This window comes from Kogia breviceps, chromosome 13 (genome assembly GCF_026419965.1).
Source record: "Kogia breviceps isolate mKogBre1 chromosome 13, mKogBre1 haplotype 1, whole genome shotgun sequence".
NCBI classification, from domain to species: domain Eukaryota; kingdom Metazoa; phylum Chordata; class Mammalia; order Artiodactyla; family Physeteridae; genus Kogia; species Kogia breviceps.
The window spans coordinates 22959846-22981220 of NC_081322.1; the positions used below are offsets into that span (position 1 = coordinate 22959846).

General features: G+C 34.7%; 1 protein-coding gene across 1 annotated transcript in view; it reads right to left on the reverse strand.

Annotated features, from left to right (window-relative positions):
- RNGTT (RNA guanylyltransferase and 5'-phosphatase) overlaps nucleotides 1-21375 on the reverse strand; it is a 243626-nt gene that overhangs the window by 78245 nt on the left and 144006 nt on the right. Inside the window, exon 13 of the mRNA XM_059083231.2 lies at nucleotides 13731-13831. Coding sequence (XP_058939214.1) covers nucleotides 13731-13831 — 101 coding nt within the window. The remainder of the gene's footprint in view (nucleotides 1-13730; nucleotides 13832-21375) is intronic.

Below are 21375 nucleotides of genomic sequence, written 5' to 3' on the forward strand. Positions count from 1 at the left end.
GTTCTCTCATTCATCCATTTATTTATTTTTTGAGCACCTACTATGTGGTAGGCACTGTTCTGGTTAGACTGGTCATCTAGATGGCATGTATTACAATGTAATTTATATTTTAAAATAATTGATCAGTGATCATCTGATTTTTCACCATGCAAATTAGAAGATTACTGGGGAAACAAAATCTTAATAATTCTAACCAGGTGAAGAAAACTGACTATGAATAGACAATACTAAAAATAAATACGTAATTTGACAGCCTAATGAGAAACAAGCTAAACAGAAATAAAATCAACATATCCATATTAAAAAACAGATATTAGAAAGGGGTCACGTGTTTGTCTTGTCTTCAGGGAACTGAATTCAATCCAAAACATCTACCTGAGAACAAGCAATGTAGAACAATTAATTTATGAGGTACTCTAGGGGTCAAGTTAACAGCTCACAATAATGTAAGGCAAAATACAGCAAATTTCAATAACAAAACATTATGGGACTTCCAAGGTAGAGGAGAATTAATTTGGAGTGAGGAATAAAGTTTATAATAACTTGGTTTTGTTACAGGTATTCCTAATCTTGGATAACTGAGATAGACTTTAATTTTTAACTTGTTTAGTATCACCTCAAACGGAGTCATTTTAAACAAAAACCTACTGTGAAAAATAGAAGCACTGAATTGGAAAGCAATACATTATTACCCAATTTTACCTGGCATTGATTAGAATTTTAACAATAGAATACAAAAGAAGAAAAGGTGAAAAGAAAAAAATTAGCAGAGAAGAAATCTCTGTGGTGCTACATTAGCAATAATGAACTGCTATATGAAGATTCTAATTCCCAAAGACAAATCTGCAAATATGCTTCCATGATCAATATATTTAGCAGAATAAGAGCTAAATCTAGAACACAAACTCTTAATTTTTAGTAGTAAATTCTTCCTAACATATTATAACAAACTACCTAAAATATTCTATATAAATATTTCAAAGTAACAGAAGTCTAATATGGAATGAAATTTAATTTTAATAAACCAGTTTCCAAGTTCCAACTTATTTTACACAGTTAGTGGTCTTTAACATGATAAGCATTGACAGTTTGTAAACCTACCATAAATTTTCAATTGCATTTGTGCAATATATAAAGTATAGATATGTAATATATTTAATGGCACGTATATGCACTATATTTATATGTTTGTTATACATATCACATTTTTCAGTTTTCCATTAAAAAATTCATATAACTATCATATTTCTTAAGGAGAAATTCATATTTTTTGAAATTACTGTCTTGTATTACAGACTTTCTATTATGCTGTATATGATAAAGGGGATATGATAATGATGAAACATTCCTGATGCATCAGACTGAAAAATTAGACATTTACAGACCATGTCTGAAGCTAAAGTTCTAATTGGATAACCGCTTTTCCCCCCTTGCTCTCATTTTGAAAGATATATAAATTTAATTTGGTTACTGGCATGGTCTATTGGACTCAACACAAGATAGTGGTTAAAAAAAAAATATTTAGGATTCCAATCTTGGTCTTTTGTTCCGGTTCTAATCTCAGTTCACTGAATGCTCTTGGATAAGTCATAACTAAATGACATTTTTCAATTTTCCCATCTGTAAAATGGAGATAACTGTCCTACCTCATGAAGACATTACTTACTTTAATTAACTGGGTAAAATACTGTGAAAATCAAAAAAATGATGAAAACGTTCAGTCCAATTAAAATTTAAACTTAAGTCATTATTCAAACCGAAGAGTCTTAAAATGTACTTCTTAAAATCTAAATTGAATACTCTAGTAGCATTTGTTGAAAATCACCTGACTCATCTGCACCTTCATCTTTCAAAGGGTGTGGAGTAGCATTAAAGTGACAACTTACAATTTAGAATACATACTGTTGACCAGCTCATTAGCTCCAGAGGTGATCTGTGGTTATGTAATAAAAGCCCAGGCTCATTGACAAACCACAGCACAATTAAAAGATAAATGACCATCCAAGATAAATTGAATGTAACAGAACCAGTTAACAATGGAAATGATAGGAAAAGACTGAAGTTATTGTCAATACAATACATTCAATCTTTCCTCATCTAAATCATAAATTATGTTTATGAAAAGGTGTAGAAATTGATATATTTGAAAACTAACTTGGTAGAAATGCTGCAAGTGTTTATTTGCATTTTCCTTTTCTCAATTCACAAAGCTCTTGGAGACAAACAGCCTTCCGAAAGAAATATGCACCACTTTTAACTCAATTCAATAAGTAATTAGTGAGCAACTACAGTATCACTTGTTCTTAAAAGGTTATGCATAATTAAATTTTATAAATTAAATTATATGTTACTAGGACTTCTGCTTCCGGGAAGACAGATCAGACAAACTTTTCTCTATTCCTCCCACTAAGTACAACTAAGAACCAGGGACATTGTATACAACACAAACATAAGCTCAGGAGAAGTGAGAGCGGCATGGACATATATACACCACTGAATGTAAAATAGTTGGCTGGTGGGAAACAGTAGCACAGCACAGGGAGATCAGCTTGGTGCTTTGTGATGACCTAGAGGGGTGGATAGGTATTTATTAAATGTTGCTGATATGCAGAATGATAGATCCTAGGGGAAACAGAACAACAGCTTATTATTCCAAGGAGCATAAGGACAAGATAAAAGAAAAAATATTCAGTCTATTCTTGTCATTCACAGTAGTTATGTTCTATAATGTCACCAGGAACACTAAATTAGTGAATACGGAACCACTGCTTCTAGGGGAAATACAGCATTAGATTCCTGCAATCCTCTGATCATATTTTTGTCAACCAAATAACATATAACCTTATTTTCTGTGTATTTCTGTTTAAAGACACATTATTTAATACATATTGTTGACTCATTAACACCGAACTCACATCCAACAACACTATAACTCATGCCTGAATAAAGCTTATCTAACACATGTATTTTCTCTTAAAGGGAAATCACAGCTTTCTTGCACTTAGGAACACTAGATAGCACTTCAGCGCTACACTTGGAGGCCCAGTGAAATCACCAAAACGTGAAAAACATAGCACCACAAAAAAAAGACACTTGTTTACAGTATGAGAGTTAAAACAAGAAAGCAGAGCATTGCCTTGTTCAACCTCAGCTGGGAACATGTACATCGGATGACTCCTAATGTCTGTCCCCCTGTGCATATCCATGAATGACTGTGAAAGCACTGCAAGGTTACAAATAAATTTTAGCTAGTAGGTGAATCTGCAACTGCAGAATCTGTGAATAATAAGGATCAACTGTATATATTCAATCACAAAAATTTAGAGCAGAAAGTGACTTTAGAGATCATCTTTCCAATGTTCTCATTTTTCAGATGCGAAAAGTAAGAGGTGGAAGAGCTGCATGATGTAGGTAAGGTCAGAATGTAATTAATGCAAATCTCCAAAGTCAGAACATACAGCACTTCAGAGAATGAAGAATATTCCTCAATTTTCCTCAGAGGAGATCCACAAAGTTGCATGTATCAGGACGAAAGTCCCTGATAAGGAAAACCACTGTAGTCTACTCTTTAGAGCCAGTGGTCAAGCAGAAAGTCTAGAAATTGGCCTCCCATGAAACTTCAGTTTGACCTTGTCAAAGTTAAGATAGGGGATGATAACTAGCCAACTTAAGTATAGGTTCTGGTACCAGGTTCAAAACACTATATTATTAGAAAATTTAGCAACTAAACTTCAAAACTTAATGATGAGCTTTGATATTTTTCTTTTCTAACATACATTTGGATTGACTATATAAAAAGAAAATAGCCAAAGCCCACAGATGGGGGGAAAAAGAGAATTACCTCAACAGACCAAAGTTTGGCTAAGTGATACCCAAAGTGATGGGTGATTATAATTCACTTAAGATAAAGTTAGCAAATTAAAAGGAATTTAGTGAAATGTTTATGACATTCTTACAAGAAATAAAGACAAGCATAATTAGTAACCTGCCAAATTCAAAATTTTAGAGTACAACATATTTCTCAATACAGAAAGATCAGTAGAACAAAATAACTGTTCTGGACAGATGTTAGAATATATAAAAATGTGGTACAAAATACAAATTGCATCATACCAGTTCTGAAAAAAAGCTGAATATTTAAAAAAAAAAAACAAACTAAACTTGAATCCAAAGGTGAATTCTCAGTTCTCATTACTTTGGGGCATTATTTGACCAAAGTCATTATTTCCAATTCCTTGCTAAGCTTTTTCCAACAACCTTCATTGCTAATTCATCTTCTCCCAGCCTCTAAAAATGGTGACAGGCCCCAAAGCTCAATCCTTCATCCTCTTTATCCACATTTATTCCTTTGGCTATATCATCCAGTCTCATAGTTTTAAATTCCATCCATATACTGACAGTGTCCAAAATAAATCTCCAAAATTCTAAATTCATTATATTCATCAGCTACTTGACATATGAAGATGGTTAACTATTACAATATCAAACTCAACATACTCATAACTGAACTTTCAATCTTTCTTCCTAAACCCACTCTTCCACATTCTTCTCCATTCTCAGATGATGGCAACTTCATCCTACTGCTCAGGCAAAAATCCTTGACTCCCTGACTCCTCTCTCTTTCTCTCACACCTGTCAGCTCTATGTATCAGTTATGGTTTAACCTGGGGATCAGAACCTTCTAGTGATATGGCAACAGGAATTTATTTTAAGGATCAGACCTTATACCACTGTAGAAGAAGCTAAGGAGTACAGATCACAAAGGATATGATTGGAGGATCAGAGAAAAGTCACTAACCAGGGACCATTCAGGGGCACCTGTGAAGAAGTTTGTGGAAACCTGTTGCCTCTATGTTTGATGGTGGGCCTGAAAATAGTGATGGCAGGGCAGAGTTGGGAAGAAAAGAATGTACCACAAGCCCCTAAAACAGTTACTAGCAAAGAGAAGGTGCTTAATATTTATTTGTTTATCAAATGAATCAACTGAAGTTCTGGAAGGAGAGAAGAAATGAGGCAACGGTAACATCTGAATAAATAATGGCAAGAAATATTCAGAACTGATGAAAAACAATATAACATATTTTCCAGAAGCCAAATAAATTTGTTAGAAAAACAAAAATCCATACCTAGACTCATCATAGTAAATCTGAACTACACTAAACACAATGATTGGCTATTAAAAGTAAAACAGAAAGAAAAAAAGGTTATCTTCAAAGGAGACAATTGTACTGACAGCTGACTTCTCAACAGTAACATTGAAAGTCAGAAGACACTGGAATGAAATTATCGATATGCTAAAGAAAAAATAAGTGTTTACTTCAAATTCAATGTCCAATGAATAAAGTAAACTAAAGACTGTCATAAAAACAATGGAAATTAGCTACTAGCAGGGTCTAAAAGAAATGTTAGAGAATATAACTACTGACAGAAGTTTAATAATTCCACACAGAAGGTATGAGATAATAGAGGGGATGCAAAACAAAAGAAGTTGTAAATAAGAAAAGTAATCAGGCTTCCCTGGTGGCACAGTGGTTGAGAATCTGCCTACCAATGCAGGGGACACAGGTTCGAGCCCTGGTCTAGGAAGATCCCACATGCCATGGAGCAACTAGGCCCATGAGCCACAACTACTGAGCCTGTGCATCTGGAAGCCTGTGCTCTGCAACAAGAGAGGCCGCGATAGTGAGAGGCCCATACACTGTGATGAAGAGTGGCCCCCGCTTGCCGCAACTAGAGAAATCCCTTGCACAGAAACGAAAAACCAACACAGCCCAAAAATAAATAAATCTTTTTTTTTTTTTCTTTCTTTTTTGTGTGTGGTACACGGGCCTCTCACTGTTGTGGCCTCTCCTGTTGCGGAGCACAGGCTCCGGACGCCCAGGCTCAGTGGCCATGGCTCACGGACCTAGCTGCTCCACGGCATGTGGGATCTTTCCAGACCGGGGCACGAACCCGTGTCCCCTGCATCGGCAGGCGGACTCTCAACCACTGCGCCACCAGGGAAGCCCAATAAATCATTTTTTTAAAAAAAGAAAAGTAATCAAATATTGGCTGTACATAATAAAAACAATAATGTGTTATGGGCTTTAATAAAAAGGGAAAAAGTCAATAATTACACATAAGTTGGAAAGAAGTGAGTAGAATAAAAGTACATTATTTGGAAAGGTAAAAATGTCAACTTTAGACTTACTGAGTTAAACACACATGCTAAAATTTCTAGAATAAAATTTCTAGAACACAACTTCAAATTGAGCAGGAAAAAAAATGAGAAAAAACTCTCAAAATAAAAGAAGGCAAGAAAGAAGAAGAAAATAAATACAGAAAAGGTAGGACAAATAACACAAAATAAGATGGTGAAAATTTTTCATACTTTTGATTAATTTAAGTAAGTATAAAACACAAAATGCTCCATTTAAAAGATAAAATATAACCAAAGATAATAAATCCATCTAAATGCTGCTTACAAGAGATAAATCTAAAATATAAGGAAAGAGAATAAAGTTAAAGGGTAAAACAACATACACAAGGTATATTTGTTTCCTAGGGCTTCCATAACAAAGTACCACAAACTGGGTGGCTTAAAACAACAATTTATTGTCTCACATTTCTGGAGGCTAGAAGTCTGAAATCAAGATGTTGACAGAGGGGGCTTCCCTGGTGGCGCAGTGGTTAAGAATCTGCCTGCCAATGCAGGGGACATGGGTTCGAGCCCTGGTCCAGGAAGATCCCACATGCTGCGGAACAACTAAGCCTGTGCGCCACAACTACTGAGCCTGTGCTCTAGAGCCCGTGAGCCGCAACTTCTGAGCCTGCATGTCGCAACTACTGAAGCCCGCGAGCCTGGAGCCCATGCTCCACAACAAGAGAAGCCACCGCAATGAGAAGCCTGCACACTGAAACGAAGAGTAGCCCCCGCTCATCACAACTAGAGAAAGAAAGCCCATGCACAGCAATGAAGACCCAACACAGCCAAAAGTTTTTTTTAAATTTTAAAAAGATGTTGACAGAGCCATGCTCCCTCTGAAATCCATGGAAGAGAAATCCTTTCTTGCCTCTTTCTAGCTTCTGGTGGTTTGCTGACAATCCTTGGCATTCCATGGCTTACAGCTGCAGCATTTCAATCTCTGCCTCCTTCATCACATGGCTTTCTCTCCTCATGCATCTCTATATCCCTTCCCCTCTAATTATATCTCTCTAATGACACTAGTCATATTGGATTAAGGGCCCACCCTATTCTAGTATGACCTCATCTTCACTTATACCTTGATTGCATCTACAAAGATACTATTTCCAAACAGAATCACATTCACAGGTACCAGGGCATGCAACATACCTTTTTGAGGGACACATTTCAACCTACTACAGCAGGCAAGCACTAACCAAAAAGAGAGAAGTGGGAAGAAAAACGCTAACAGAGTTCTAGTAATGTCTACTAACATCAGACAATGAACTACGTGAGAACAAGGGTAGTAAGGTAAGATCAGTTAGAGGCTATTTCGGTAGTCCAGGTAATACAATGCTTGTTTGAATTAAGATCATGACTAGGGAACAAAAGAAAGTCAACATATTTAAGCAATATCTAGGAAGTAAAACTAACAGGACTTCACTGGATAACCAGGTAAGGTAGACAAAGATGATTTATAGGTTTCTGGCTTGTAACACTGATTAGAATATGTTATTAATCTCTATCTTCTAGCCAGTTACTTTCTAAAGCACAGATAACATCAATTCTTTTTATTGATCACTAACTCTCCATGGTTAGTCCTAATTCTCTACTCTGGTTTTCTTGGTCTATCACAATCTGGTCCTAGCCTACTTTATTCAAGTGTTCACTTCCATAAACTCTAGTGATTCGATAAACATTTCATGTAATTTCATGACTTTTTTCAGACTATATATCTTGAATGCCATGCCTATGCATTTACAAAGTTCTACTCAAATGAACCTTCTTCTATAGAACCTTCATTGTACTATTATTGACAATTTCTATGTAATATAAGATTGTCTGGGCTTCTGCAGTACTTTACTAACACTGATAGTATAGCATCTGTCACACTGATATTTATCTACATCTGTTCCTCCAGTCAAGCTACTCATACCTTCAGGATAGGGCTTACCCATCTTTTTATTCCCAGCACCTCACAATGTGGTTTGCACACAGATGGTTTTCAAGGAATGGTTACTGAATAGTGATCATTAATCAGTTTTAACTAGCACTGCTACTTACTATGCCAAAAATCCAAAAGTAAATGGAAGACAAAGAGGATAGTGATTTCTTTTTCATTTTTATAAATTAGATTCTGAAAAAGATGAATAAAGGTCGTTGTTTCTTAGTAATGAATTCATGTAATTTACAGTTAATGTATTCTAAACTCCCTTGAGACTATGTAATACAGTCTATACTTTCTACTATAAATCCATATTTAAATGCTGAAGCAATTTTAAAATCTAAATAATACATAGTCCAGCTCTAGTTATGAAAGTTAAAACATTACTCGGAAGAGGTAAATTTGATGATATTTGAGGAACTCGTGTCACTGTATAATGGTCAGGAAAAATACTTTTGATACTAACGTGTTAATTTACTACAATTTAGATCATCAATTCTCAACCAATAAAATAAAAACAGAATGTACTTTCTTAAAAAGCTGCATAATCTAGACTTCCTCTGATGACTGCAAACATGTGTATGAAACCTGCAATGACTTCTGTTTATCAGCATGAACATGAACTATCTTTGAGCTGCAGATATAGAAAACTTCTAGTTGATAGAGGTTTCTAATTAAAATATTACAAGGTGGTAATGTACTATAAATACAATTGCTAAATCTGTAGTGTTTACCCTGAACAATACTGGTATGTATATGTGCATTTAGAAAATCTAAAGCTTAAACTGTTATTACACAGTGAAATACATTACCTACATATAACTGAGTATAATTTTTGAAAACAAACGTCATATATAACAGGTACCAATATAATAAAAGATATTGAAAACATCCGCTAGCAACACCACTTGATGAAGCTTTGCAAAATTCATGGATCATAATTGTTCTTACTATCCCATTATTCAACACTTGGAAGTCCAGTTGGCTAAGATAGTTTTCTGATGTACACAAAGAACAAAATGAGCTCCTTCCATACCCTTCCCCCATATCCTTTCCCTTGAGATTCAAAGCTTAATATGAGTTCCATTTTCCAGAGATAAAAGGACTGCATTAACAATGATGTGCCCTAGCTTTCTTCTTTTTACAATAAATTACCATATTTATATTTTGAAGCTGTCATATGCTAGAGGATATTAAATATCCTCTTGTCATAATTAACTCTTTAAACCAAATTAAATGGCTTGGTTCAAAACAGACTGTGAGAGTTAAAAGAATATAATTCTATCACTAATTATCTTATAATGATTTTGATAATCAGAGCTATTTAATTTATTCCACAATTGCATTAAACAGAGAAATGCATAGTGGCTAAAAAGCTCAAATTTTTCCCCATTTTACCCATAAGATATAAACAAGATTTGAACTTGGGATGTTCAGCAATAAATTTATAGTAACTTCATCAATACTCCAGGCCAAATCCTAATACCACAAGCTGTAACAAATTGCTAATTTTTAAAATTCCACCCATAATTATATCAAATATAAGCCATTAGATTAAAACATAAGCATTTCATTTTAAACACTATTGTTTCTGCAGTAGACTAATATAATGGCATGGAGAGTGACTCTCCTTTATGCATACGATACAAACTCAAGAAGGTCTATAGTAAAATACTATGTTCACAGACTGCTTGGATTAGTTTGAATCACATCCTCTCCGATATGATTCAAAGTAGGAACTACACTAGTATTTAATCTATACAATATTCCCCAGGGATATCTCCCAGGTAACAAGCTCCTCATAACATAAAAGCTAACTTAGAAAAATTGCAATTAAGTAAAACATACATTAAATTAGAACAAATGACACAAGCAAAAGGTTCTCATTGTAATGAGTAATTTGAAATGAATAAATACTTAAATGCCAAAGAACCAAATGATAAAACAAAGGTAATACCAATTTCTCTTCAGTAAATTAACAAGTGAAGAAAAGTATTTTGACTCCAGTGACATTACAAGCACAAGTTTGTAAACCACATGCTCCTTTTCTCCTAGATATTTATTTTTGGTAGATGGCCTGAGAATGATTTTCTGTAGGAAGTAGGGAAGACAAAGTCAAAGGGTTAAGAAGAATTACTAATACCTAATAGACAGCCGGGCAGAGGAACTGAACAGCCAGCCACAGCTTCTCCTTCCCTCACCTGGCCCACTTGGAAATACAGCATAATCAAGAACTTGATACAGTAATCATTCAAAGGACTGAAACCCAAGGAAGCATTTGTCTTAAAAAATGTTTGCGTGATGAGAATATGTTCAAATAGGATAAACAAAGCAGGTACCGTGGGCCATTTGCTAAAAACTAAAAGTAGCCATTGTTATACACCTCCGACCAGCTAGTTATATGCCAAAATAGCTCAGTTACTAACTGTACTATGTAATAATATTGGTTATATTAGTATTTTAAACTCTAATTAACTTCATTTATTTAAAATAATTCTTTTAATAAACTGTAAATAAAAGAGTTAAGCATTTCATTCCAAAATAGAACAGAGAGGGAAAAAAGAAAATGGCTCTGTTCAGCAGAGAAATAAGACTCTTTTTCCCTCTATAGTTTATTAGCTATATTCTTGCTGACTTAATCCTTTCTTACACAAGAACATTTTTTTCAGCAGTCTGAATATTTTACCACTATAATTTCTTTCTTAAAAATAATAACACATTCAAGTAAGCATGAGAATCAGATTATTCTTTTCTTTAAATAAATCTGAGCAAAAGGAAAAAAAAACACTTTAGTCAGTAGAGTTAAGAGGACTTGTTCATACATTTTGAAGTAGAATCATGTAGTTGATTCTACTTACTTCATCATGCTACTTACTCAGCTAGCATTTCTCAACTTCAAATGCCCACACCTGAGTTGGTTAAGATGCCTCTTATATTTAATCCTACAAAACCTCATAAAGCAATACTATTTTTTGCATTTTAGGCCAGTAGCTTGTAATTGTAAAGTCTATAAAGGGCAGAACCCATATTTACTTTGTTTGCTCCTACAACTGAATATAGAATATGAATAAATCTTCACAACAAATCTATGAGCTAATCACTATTACTGTGGACACTTTACAGATAAAGAAGCTTAAAAAGATTAAGTAACAACAGCAAGGAAGTAGTGGAGCTAGGATTTGGTTCTGTGCAGTCCTGGCCAAAAACCCATGTTCTTAACCACTATACATATTGTCAACATTATTTTAAGACATTTGTTACCAAAAAATTCTACACATAAAAATTTTGTTATTTCTTGCTCTCCAGGTGTTCAACAATTTATAATTAATTACACAAATAAATTGAAGATATATGCATTTTAAAAGGGAAAAATAACAGGGATTGGAATCAAACAGGAAATGATTCACAAACAAAAGTGAAATTTACACAGTTCAGCAAACAACAGAACTGTAGGATCAGCAAAAAGGGAATATGGACTTTTAAATCTACCTTACTAAAAATAACAAAAATAACAGCAATACATAAACGCTATATATATTAATATATATTTTACATATATTCGTTCATTTAAACCTCACAAAAGTCTTACAAGGCCAATTCCTATTTCACCAATGAGGAATTTGAGGCACAAAAACAAGGGATGTGCTCAAGGTCACACAGGTAACAAAAAGATTTAAACCCAGGCAGCCTGGCTCTAGAATCTGTATTCTAAATTATGCTATACAAATAATAAGTTTATACAGATCACTATAAGTCACTGACATCGTACTCAAGAGTTTGCAATCTCCAAAACACAGACAACCTTTGTAATCTTAGCTTTTCACAAAGACCACAATTTTTAGTTGGAGATTAGTTAATATAAATCCACAATAATTTTAAAGCAATGTGTAGCTTTCAGTTGAAAATCTGAATTGTATGTCTGTAAAGCTCAATACAATGTAAACTGCTAAGATATACACAAGTTATTTTAGGCCATGATAAATCAACATTAATATATTTGAATTTTCAGAAATGGTACTATAAGGAGGGAAAAGAGCAAAGTTTAGATTTTAAATGCCATCAACAGGACAATTAATAGATTTTTCAATTTGCATTAAATTTTAATCTAAGGAGGGGGCCGGGAAGATGGCAGAAGAGTAAGACGTGGAGATCACCTTCCTCCCCACAGATACATCAGAAATACATCTACACGTGGAACTGCTCCTACAGAACACCCACTGAACGCTGGCAGAAGACCTCAGACCTCCCAAAAGGCAAGAAACTCCCCACGTACCTGGGTAGGGCAAAAGAGAAAAGAATAAACAGAGACAAAAGAATAGGGATGGGACCTGCATCAGTGGGAGGGAGCTGTGAAGGAGGAAAGGTTTCCAAACACTAGGAAGCCATTTCGCGGGAGGAGACTGCGGGTGGTGGAGGGGGAAGCTTCGGAGCCACGAGGAGAGCGCAGCCACAGGGGTGCAGAGGGCAAAGCGGAGAGATTCCCGCACAGAGGATCAGTCAAAAGTTATCTATCTATCCTTGGATTAAACCAGGCCAACAGACAGTGAAATACCTAAACACTATTTGGGGCCCCAGATAATTGTTCTGGCTAAACTGTACTTTGCTATTAAGTCACAAACTCTTATTTAAGGATGTAAAATACTAACTACTCTAGTTTTTGAAAACTGATACCCATATGACTTAATAAAATTCTTTTTTTAGTTAGGATTCACCACACTACACAGTATCTTTATTTGAAAATATACAGTCTCTTAAGAGACTTAATCTTCTGGAATCTGGATTCATACAACTCATCGTATATCCTTCATTAGCTACAAAAAAACAAACCTGTGGTTTACCTTTGGCAAGTAAAAAGAAGTTTATGGCATGCAATGGTACACTTTTAACCTCTCTGCCAGCATTATCTTATTTACTTTCTCTTTATGATTTTCTTGATTAAACATTTGTTTTGTTGTTATGTATTTACTTATATGAGATGCCATAAAAAACTGTGGAACAAGGTAAAATTAAACAAGGCTTTGGAAAAACAATGAAAATATTCATGCTAAAGCATTTTTTACTCTAAAATAGCAATCAGTGAAGTCAAAAATGAAGATTAACCAATAAATGAAAAAATTAACACTTAATGAACATAATGAAAAACTGTAATGTAATTCCACAATTAAAACCCTACCCTAATAAAGTATAGATAAGTGTTTGCTATCCAACTGCAAACATGAAGTAGTTTCCTTCAAAGGAAAAAAGGCTTGTTTTAAAACATTTAATTATAATATTAATGATCATATCTTATATTTGTAACACTGAACAGGATTACTTTTAAGTAAAATGTATTTTTACTTTTACAATTTAACAAAGTTCATTTTTTTAATATTAGAAATAACTTTTTTTTAAGACTAAAATTAGTGAAGTTTAAAGGATGCTACCAACATGTTAGCTGTGATAGGTCAAAGAAGTAATCTGGGAAAATGAGATAGATTTATGGGTACATACATAAAGTATACTGTAGAAGTACTTTACTTCCTTTTTGTAAAGTATATGTAAAATACCCAGTAAACAGTGAAGCCTTATGCAAACGGTATTATTTCATGTAAAAATCACAGGGAAACAAAGGGTCATACTTACCCTTCTCCTCCCATTCTTGTTATCTTTAGGCGAAAATCCACAGAATTCAAACTGGGAGGCTTCCATTTCAAAATATCATCACATCGACCAGGTTTATATTTCTATAGTGAATTAAAATGATGATAATAGTTAATATGAAGTTAAAAAATTAAACATTTGATTTATTAAATATAATATCAATTACTTTTCATTAAGCAAAATCACTACTTTTTTTCTGAATATAATTTTTGTTATTTTTAACTGATGAGTGAAGTTAGATACCAACCATCTTACTGATGGCCTCTTTTGCCTGCCAAAGCATGTAGACACTTGTTTGTGAAAGTCTCGAAAAATAATGAAACCTGTTATTCCCTCCAATCCTACTATAACTTAAAGGAAGTTTGATCATTTAAAAAAAATTTTGTTCCTTCTTATTCAATAGCTTTATTGTGGGATAATTCACAATTAATAAAATTAACTAATGAATTCTGTCAAATGGATACAATCATGTAACAATCGCCAGAATCATGATATACAGCATTTCAATCACCCCCAAAAAGTTTCCCCTTGACAGCTGCAGTCAGCTCCCTGTTACCAACTCTCCGGCAAGAGTGACCTCTTTCTATCACTATAGTTGTGCCTTTCCTAGAATTCATAAGAAATTCTTACACAAGGTTTTGCTATATGCTGGTGCATATATTAGCTGGTTCCGTTTTATTAAACTGAGCAGGATTCCATTCTATGCATATACCACAAATTGTTTATGCATTTACAAGTTGATGGATATCTGGGTTGTTCCCATTTTTAGGCTACCAGGAATGATGCTGATCTGAACATCTGTGTGGATATCCGTTTTCATAACTTTTGGGTAAATATCCAGCAGTAGAATGGCTGGGTCACATGGTTAATGTATGTTTAACTTTACAAGAAGCTGTCAAATCGTTTTCCAAAGTGGCAGTGACATCTTCCATTCCCACCAGTAATACATGAGAGATCAAACTGCTCCACATCCATCCTAGGACTAGGTATTGTCAGTCTTTTAAAATCTAAAGTATGTCTCATAATTTTAATTTGCATTTCTCTAAATGACAGATGTTGAAGATCTTCTAATTTGCTTATTTGCTGCTATCTGTGTATTTTCTCTGGTGAAGTGTCTGTTCAAAAATTTTCCCTTGTTATTACTGGGTTATCTCCTTATAATTGACCTGGAAGAGTTGTTTACATATTCTGGATAAATAGCCTTGTTTGGATACATGTACTGCAAATATTTTCTACCAGTTTTTATCTTGCCTTTTCATTTTCTTAACAATTTATTTTGAATACATTTTAATGAAGTCAAAATCAACTATTTTTTCCAGCTTTATTGAGGTATGATTGAGAAATAAAAAATTTAAGGTATACAACATGACGTTTTGATATATGTATACACTGTGAAATAATTACCACAATCAAGCTAATTGACATATCCATCATCACACAGTTACTTCTTTGTGTATGTTGTAAGAATATTTAAGATCTATTGCCTTAGGAAATTTCAAGTATACTTTATTATTAACCACAGTCACCATGCTATACATTAGGTTTCCAGAACTTATTCATCTTATAACTGAAAGTTTCTACCCTTTGATCAATATCTCCCCTCTTCCCCTACCCCCCTGCCGCTGGTAACCACCATTCCACACTTTAAGTTTGACTTTTTTTTTTTAAGATTCCATATATATATATGAGCTTATTTCACTTAGCATAATGTACTCCAGGTTCATCCACGTTGTCACAATTGGCAGAATTTCCTTCTTTCTTAAGGCTGAATAATATTCCATCGTATATGTATACCATTATTTTCTTTATCCATTCATCCACTGATGGACACTTAAGTTGTCTCCACATTTTGGCTACTGTGAATATCGCTGTAGTAAAGATGGGAATGCACGTGTCTCTTCAAGATGCTGATTTTATTTCTTTCGGATACATATCCAAAAGTGGAACTGCTGAATGACATGTAAGTTCTATCACTAATTTTTTGAGAAACTTCCATATTACTTTTCATAAGAGCTATATCAATTTACAGTCCTACCAACAGTGCACAAGGGTTCCCTTTTCTCCACCAGCAAATTATCTTTTCACTTTTTGATGATGGCCACCCTAACTGGTGTTAGGTGATATCTCAGTGTGGTTTTGATTTCCATTTTCCTGATGGTTAGTGATGTTGAGCATCATTTCAAAATCATCAATTTTAAACTTTTACAATTTGTACTTTTTGTGCCCTCTTTAAGGAATCTTTGCCTATCCTAAGGTCACTGCAATTTTCTACTACATTTTCTTAGAGAAATTTTATAGTTTTAACTCTTATTTTTAGGTATATGATCCATTTGAGGTTAATTTATTTATAAGATGTGAAGTAAGGGACTGTTTGTTGTTTGGCAGTTGGATATCAAATTCATCCAGCACTGTTTGTTAAAAGATTATCCTTCCCTCACTGAATTGCCTTGAAATCTTTGTCAAAAATCAGTTGTTTATAGATACTATTCTTACTAATCTGTTGTATTGATAAATATGCCTTTCCTTCTGCTCATAGCATGTTGTCTTGATAACTCTAGCTCTATATTAAGTTTTGAAAGCAGGTTATGTAAGTCCTCAAACTTTTTCTTTTTCCAAATTTTCTTAGCTAATGTAGCATTTATATTTCCACATATATTTTATTTTATTATTTATTTATTTTTTATTTACTTTATTTTTGGCTGCATTGGGTCTTCCTTGCTACATGCGGGCTTTCTCTAGTTGCGGTGAGCAGGGACCACTCTTCATTGTGGTGCGTGGGTTTCTCATTGCAGTGGCTTATCTTGTTGCAGGGCATGGGCTCTAGGCACGCGGGCTTCGGTAGTTGTGGCACACAGGCTCTAGAGCACAGGGCTCGGTAGTTGTGAATGGGCTTAGTTGCCCTGCGGCATGTGGGGTCTTCCCAGACCAGGGCTGGAACCCGTGTCCCCTGCATTGGCAGGCAGATTCTTAACCACCGCACCACCAGGGAAGCCCTCCACATATACTTTAAAATTACCTGGTCAATTTCTATGAAAAATAAGTTTACTGGGATTTTAAGTAAGACTGCAGTAAATTAATAAATCAATTCAGGGAAAAATAACATCTTAACAATACTGAATCTTTTGATTCATGAACACTTCAAATCTCTCTATTTACTTAGTACTTTGGTCTTCCTAAATTTCTCTCAGCAATGTTTTGTAGTTTTTGGTATACAGGTCTTGCACAACTTTTGTTAAATTTCTTCCTAATAATGTAATACTTTGGTGGTATTATCAATACAAAAAATCGGTTGTTTCTATACAACAGCAATGAATAATCCAAAAAGGAAATTAAGAAATCAATTCCATTTACAATAGCATCTAAAAGAACAAAATACCTAGGAATAAATTTAAATAAGTAAATGAATGGTCTATATACTGAAAACTACAAAACACTACTGAAAAAGTTTAAAAAGACCTAAAAATGGAAAGACATCCCATATTCATAGATAGAAAAAGTGATATTGTGATTTATAATAAATATACATTTGGTCTTCATCCCCACTTCTGGCACAGAGCTCCTAAAACCCTTGGAATTTCCAAAGTGAAGAGAGTGATAAGGGTCTTTTATTATGTTAATGAGGTGACTTTGAGGTAGCACCTAGGGATGAGGGCTAGTTGCCAGGAGCCAACCAAGTGATCAGAGGGTTGGAACTTTCAGTCCCACCCCTCTGACCTCTGGGGAGGGATGGGGGCTAGAAGTTGGATCAATTGCTAGTGGCCAATGGTTTCATCAATCATTCCTGTGTAATCAAGGCTCCATAAAAACCAAAAAAGAAAAATGGGGTTCAGAAAGTTTCTGGGTTGGTGAACACATGGATACTCAGGAAGAGGGGGTGCCTCAAAAGGGCACAGAAGTTCCACGTCCCTCCCCCATGCCTTGCCTTATGTATCTATTTCCTCTGGCTATTCCTGAGTTACATCCTTTTATAATAAACCAGTAATCTAGTAAGTAACATATTTTTGAGTACTGTGAGCCACCCTAGCAAACTAATTGAACCTGACAAGGTGGTCATGGGAACTTCTGATTTATAGCCAGGTGGTAAGAAGTACCGGTAACAACCTGGAATTTAACTGGTGTCTGAGGGCCAAGGAGAGGGTCCTTGGAACCTCCAATCTACAGCTAGTCAACTAGATGCACAGGTAATAACACAAACTTGCAACTGGCATCTGATGTTATAGGGTGGGGAAACTGGAAGCAGTACAGTTTTGAAGAGCCCTCAACCTGTTGAATCTGATGCTATCACTGGGTAGACAGTGTCAGAATTGAGTTGAATTGTAGGACAACCAGCTGGTGTCAGAGAAGTGCTTGTTGGTGTGGAAAACCCCCTCCACACTGGGACTGGTCTCAGAACACCCATTAAGAAGAATTAATATTGCTAAACTGTCAATACTACTCAAAGCAATCTATAGATTCAATGCAATCCCTATCAAAATTCCAACAACTTTTTCTTTTTAACAGAAATAGGAAAGCCAATCCTCAAATTCATATGTAGTTACAAGAGACCCTGAAGAGTCAAAACAATCTTTAAGAAAGAACAACACAAAGTTATAAGACTCACACATATCCAATTTCAAAACTTACTATAAAGCTACAGTAATCATAACAGAGGTGTTGACATAAGGATAGACATTTAAACCAATGGAATAAAACTGAGAGTACAGAAATAAACTCATACATTGATAGCCAATAGCCAATTGATTTTTTTTTTTTTACAAAGATGCTAAGTCCATTCAACGGTGAGAGAATACTCTCTTCAACAAACGATGCTGGAACAGAAGGATTCCCACAAGTAAAAGAATGATGTTTGGAACCCTATCTCCCATCATATACAAACACTAACTAAAAATGGACCAATGCCCTAAATATAACAGCTAAAACCATAAAACTCTTAAAAGAAAGCACAGGGGTAAATTTTCATGATCTTGGATTTGGTGGTGAATTGTTAGATATGACATCGAAAGCACAAGCAATTAAAAAAAATAGATAAACTGGACTGTATCAAAACTAAAAAACTTGTGCATCACAAGATATCAAGAAAGTGAAAAGATAACCTACAGAATGGAAAAAAAAATGTGCAAATCATATACCTGATAAGGGTTTAATATCCAAAATACATAAAGAACTCCTACAAGTCAACAACAAAGACAACCCAATTTTTAAAATTGTCAAAGAACTTGAATACACATTTCTTCCATAGAAGAGATACAAATGGTGAATAAGCACATAAAAAGATGCTCAGTATCATTAGCCATGAGGGAAATGTAAATCAGAACCATAATGAGATACTACTTCATATGGGTGGCTATAATTTTTTTTTAGAGGAAAATAACAATTGTTGGAGATGATGTGAAGAAATTAGTAACCATGTATGTTGCTGTAAGGAATATAAAATGATCCAGCCACTATGGATAATAATTTGACAGTTCCTCGAAAGCTGAATTTGAAACACAGAATTACCATATGACTCTGCACATGGTACAGCGAAAAAAATTGGAAACGGGGCTTCCCTGGTGGCGCAGTGGTTGAGAGACTGCCTGCTGATGCAGGGGATACGGGTTCGTGCCCCAGTCCAGGAGGATCCCGCATGCTGTGGAGCGCCTGGGCCCGTGAGCCATGGCCGCTGAGCCTACGCATCCGGAGCCTGTGCTCCGCAATGGGAGAGGCCGCAACAGTGAGAGGCCCGCGTACAGCAAAAAAAAAAAAAACACACAAACAAACAAAAAACAAAAACAACAACAAAATTGGAAACAGAGACCCAGATACTGACATGTCTACAACCTAGGTTTCCATCACCATATAAATGGGTAAACAAAATGTAGTATATACATACATTGGAATATCATTCTGCCACAAAAAAGAATGAAGCTCTGACACATGCTACAAAATGAATGATCCTCAAAAACACTATGCTAAGTGAAATAAGCCAGACACAAAAGGACAAAAATGGTATGATTCCACCTGTATGAAATATCTACATAGGTAAATTCATAGTGACAAAGTAGATTAGCGGTACCAAGGGCAGGGGGTGGAGGCGGGGGGCATTGCGGGGGTGGGCGGAAGGAGCGTTATTGCTTAATGGTTACAAAACTTCTCTTTGCACTGATGTAAAAGTTGTGGAAATGCTTGTGCAACTTTGTCCATCTAATCAAAGAGACTACAGCATAGGAAAAAAGTGTTTTAAATTATTCTATAACATAGTAAAAAGAGAAAATCTTTTACTTTGGTGGCTATGGACTTATTATAGAGGAATGAAGATTGAAAGCTTTGAATAATGGGTAATATTCACGAATGCTGACTTACAGCATGACATAAATATGAGCAAAACACTTGGGTAGAAAATTATAGACTCTCCTGAAGGAGAGGAAAGTATGTCAATTCAGCGAGGGCATTATGGGGGACGGGGCCATATTATGAGAAAGATACTCAGGAAGGAAAAACTGCTAAGTGTTCTCATTACTAATATTTTTTAGATATACCAGTCAAATTGCATTCTAACGGATTTTTATAAATTTGAGGAAAAAAATGCAAAAACCCTAGACATCGGATCTCTTATTTCAAACAGAAGTCCATATAATGACAAATTTAATATAACAAGTTTCGCTAAGAAAGACAAACCATTGGAGTTGATAGGAGACATTTTATCTGTAGCAAATTTAAGAACATAATGCACACTATTTTCCCCCAAGGTTTGTGCTTAAACATGAATGAATATAAAATCAAATGTATAATATTTCAGTGGAAGTTTTCATCCATTTATTTGCCCTGAGAGATTCATTTAGGTAACACATGTCCTTCAGGATGACCACAAATAAACCTCTTTAGATTTGCTGAATATAAATGTTTTTATGAATGTTAAAACTGCTAAATTTTCCAGTCATGACCCCATTAATAAAAATAATAATAAAATTTAGTCTTTTTTCTAATAAAGTCTATCTGACAGAAACATCACAGACCTTTTAGTAAGAGTGGTTCCCTATGGTAGTGAAGGGTAAAAAGGAGTGAGGGGAGAAAGGAGTGTCAGCATCCCACACCAACCCCACTCACAACGGCTGCCAAGGGAATGTCACATGTACAAACAAACCATCATTTACTTCTGTTCCCTATTCATTTATATATGACTATGAGTATGAGACCACTTAGAAAACCAATACCAATCTAAGTTATTAAATCTAGGAAATGTTAATGATTGTACAGCTTTAAAGTATTTCATAATGGGTACCTAATAACAAATTCTAAACGTAATTTTAATATAATATTTGTAAAATAGCTACTAACTATCCTTCACATTCTTCTCTCTGGAAATCATCTAATGGAGAATAGCATATACTGACTTCTGTTTTTACACATAAGTACATAAGTCATTCCTCATCTGACTGTACATCAAACCTTTTATATTAATCTGAAAACCTAGACTTGACATGACTGAGAATTTCAAAGCACCTTTATGAAAATCAATGAAATGTCTGACAAAAATTTTTAGGAAGTTATATTTTAAAAATACTGTAGTTCTGAATTACCAAATATAAATGCAACGACATAGATCCCATGAGTAAAATGTATTTAAATACCTGTTCAAATGTAAATT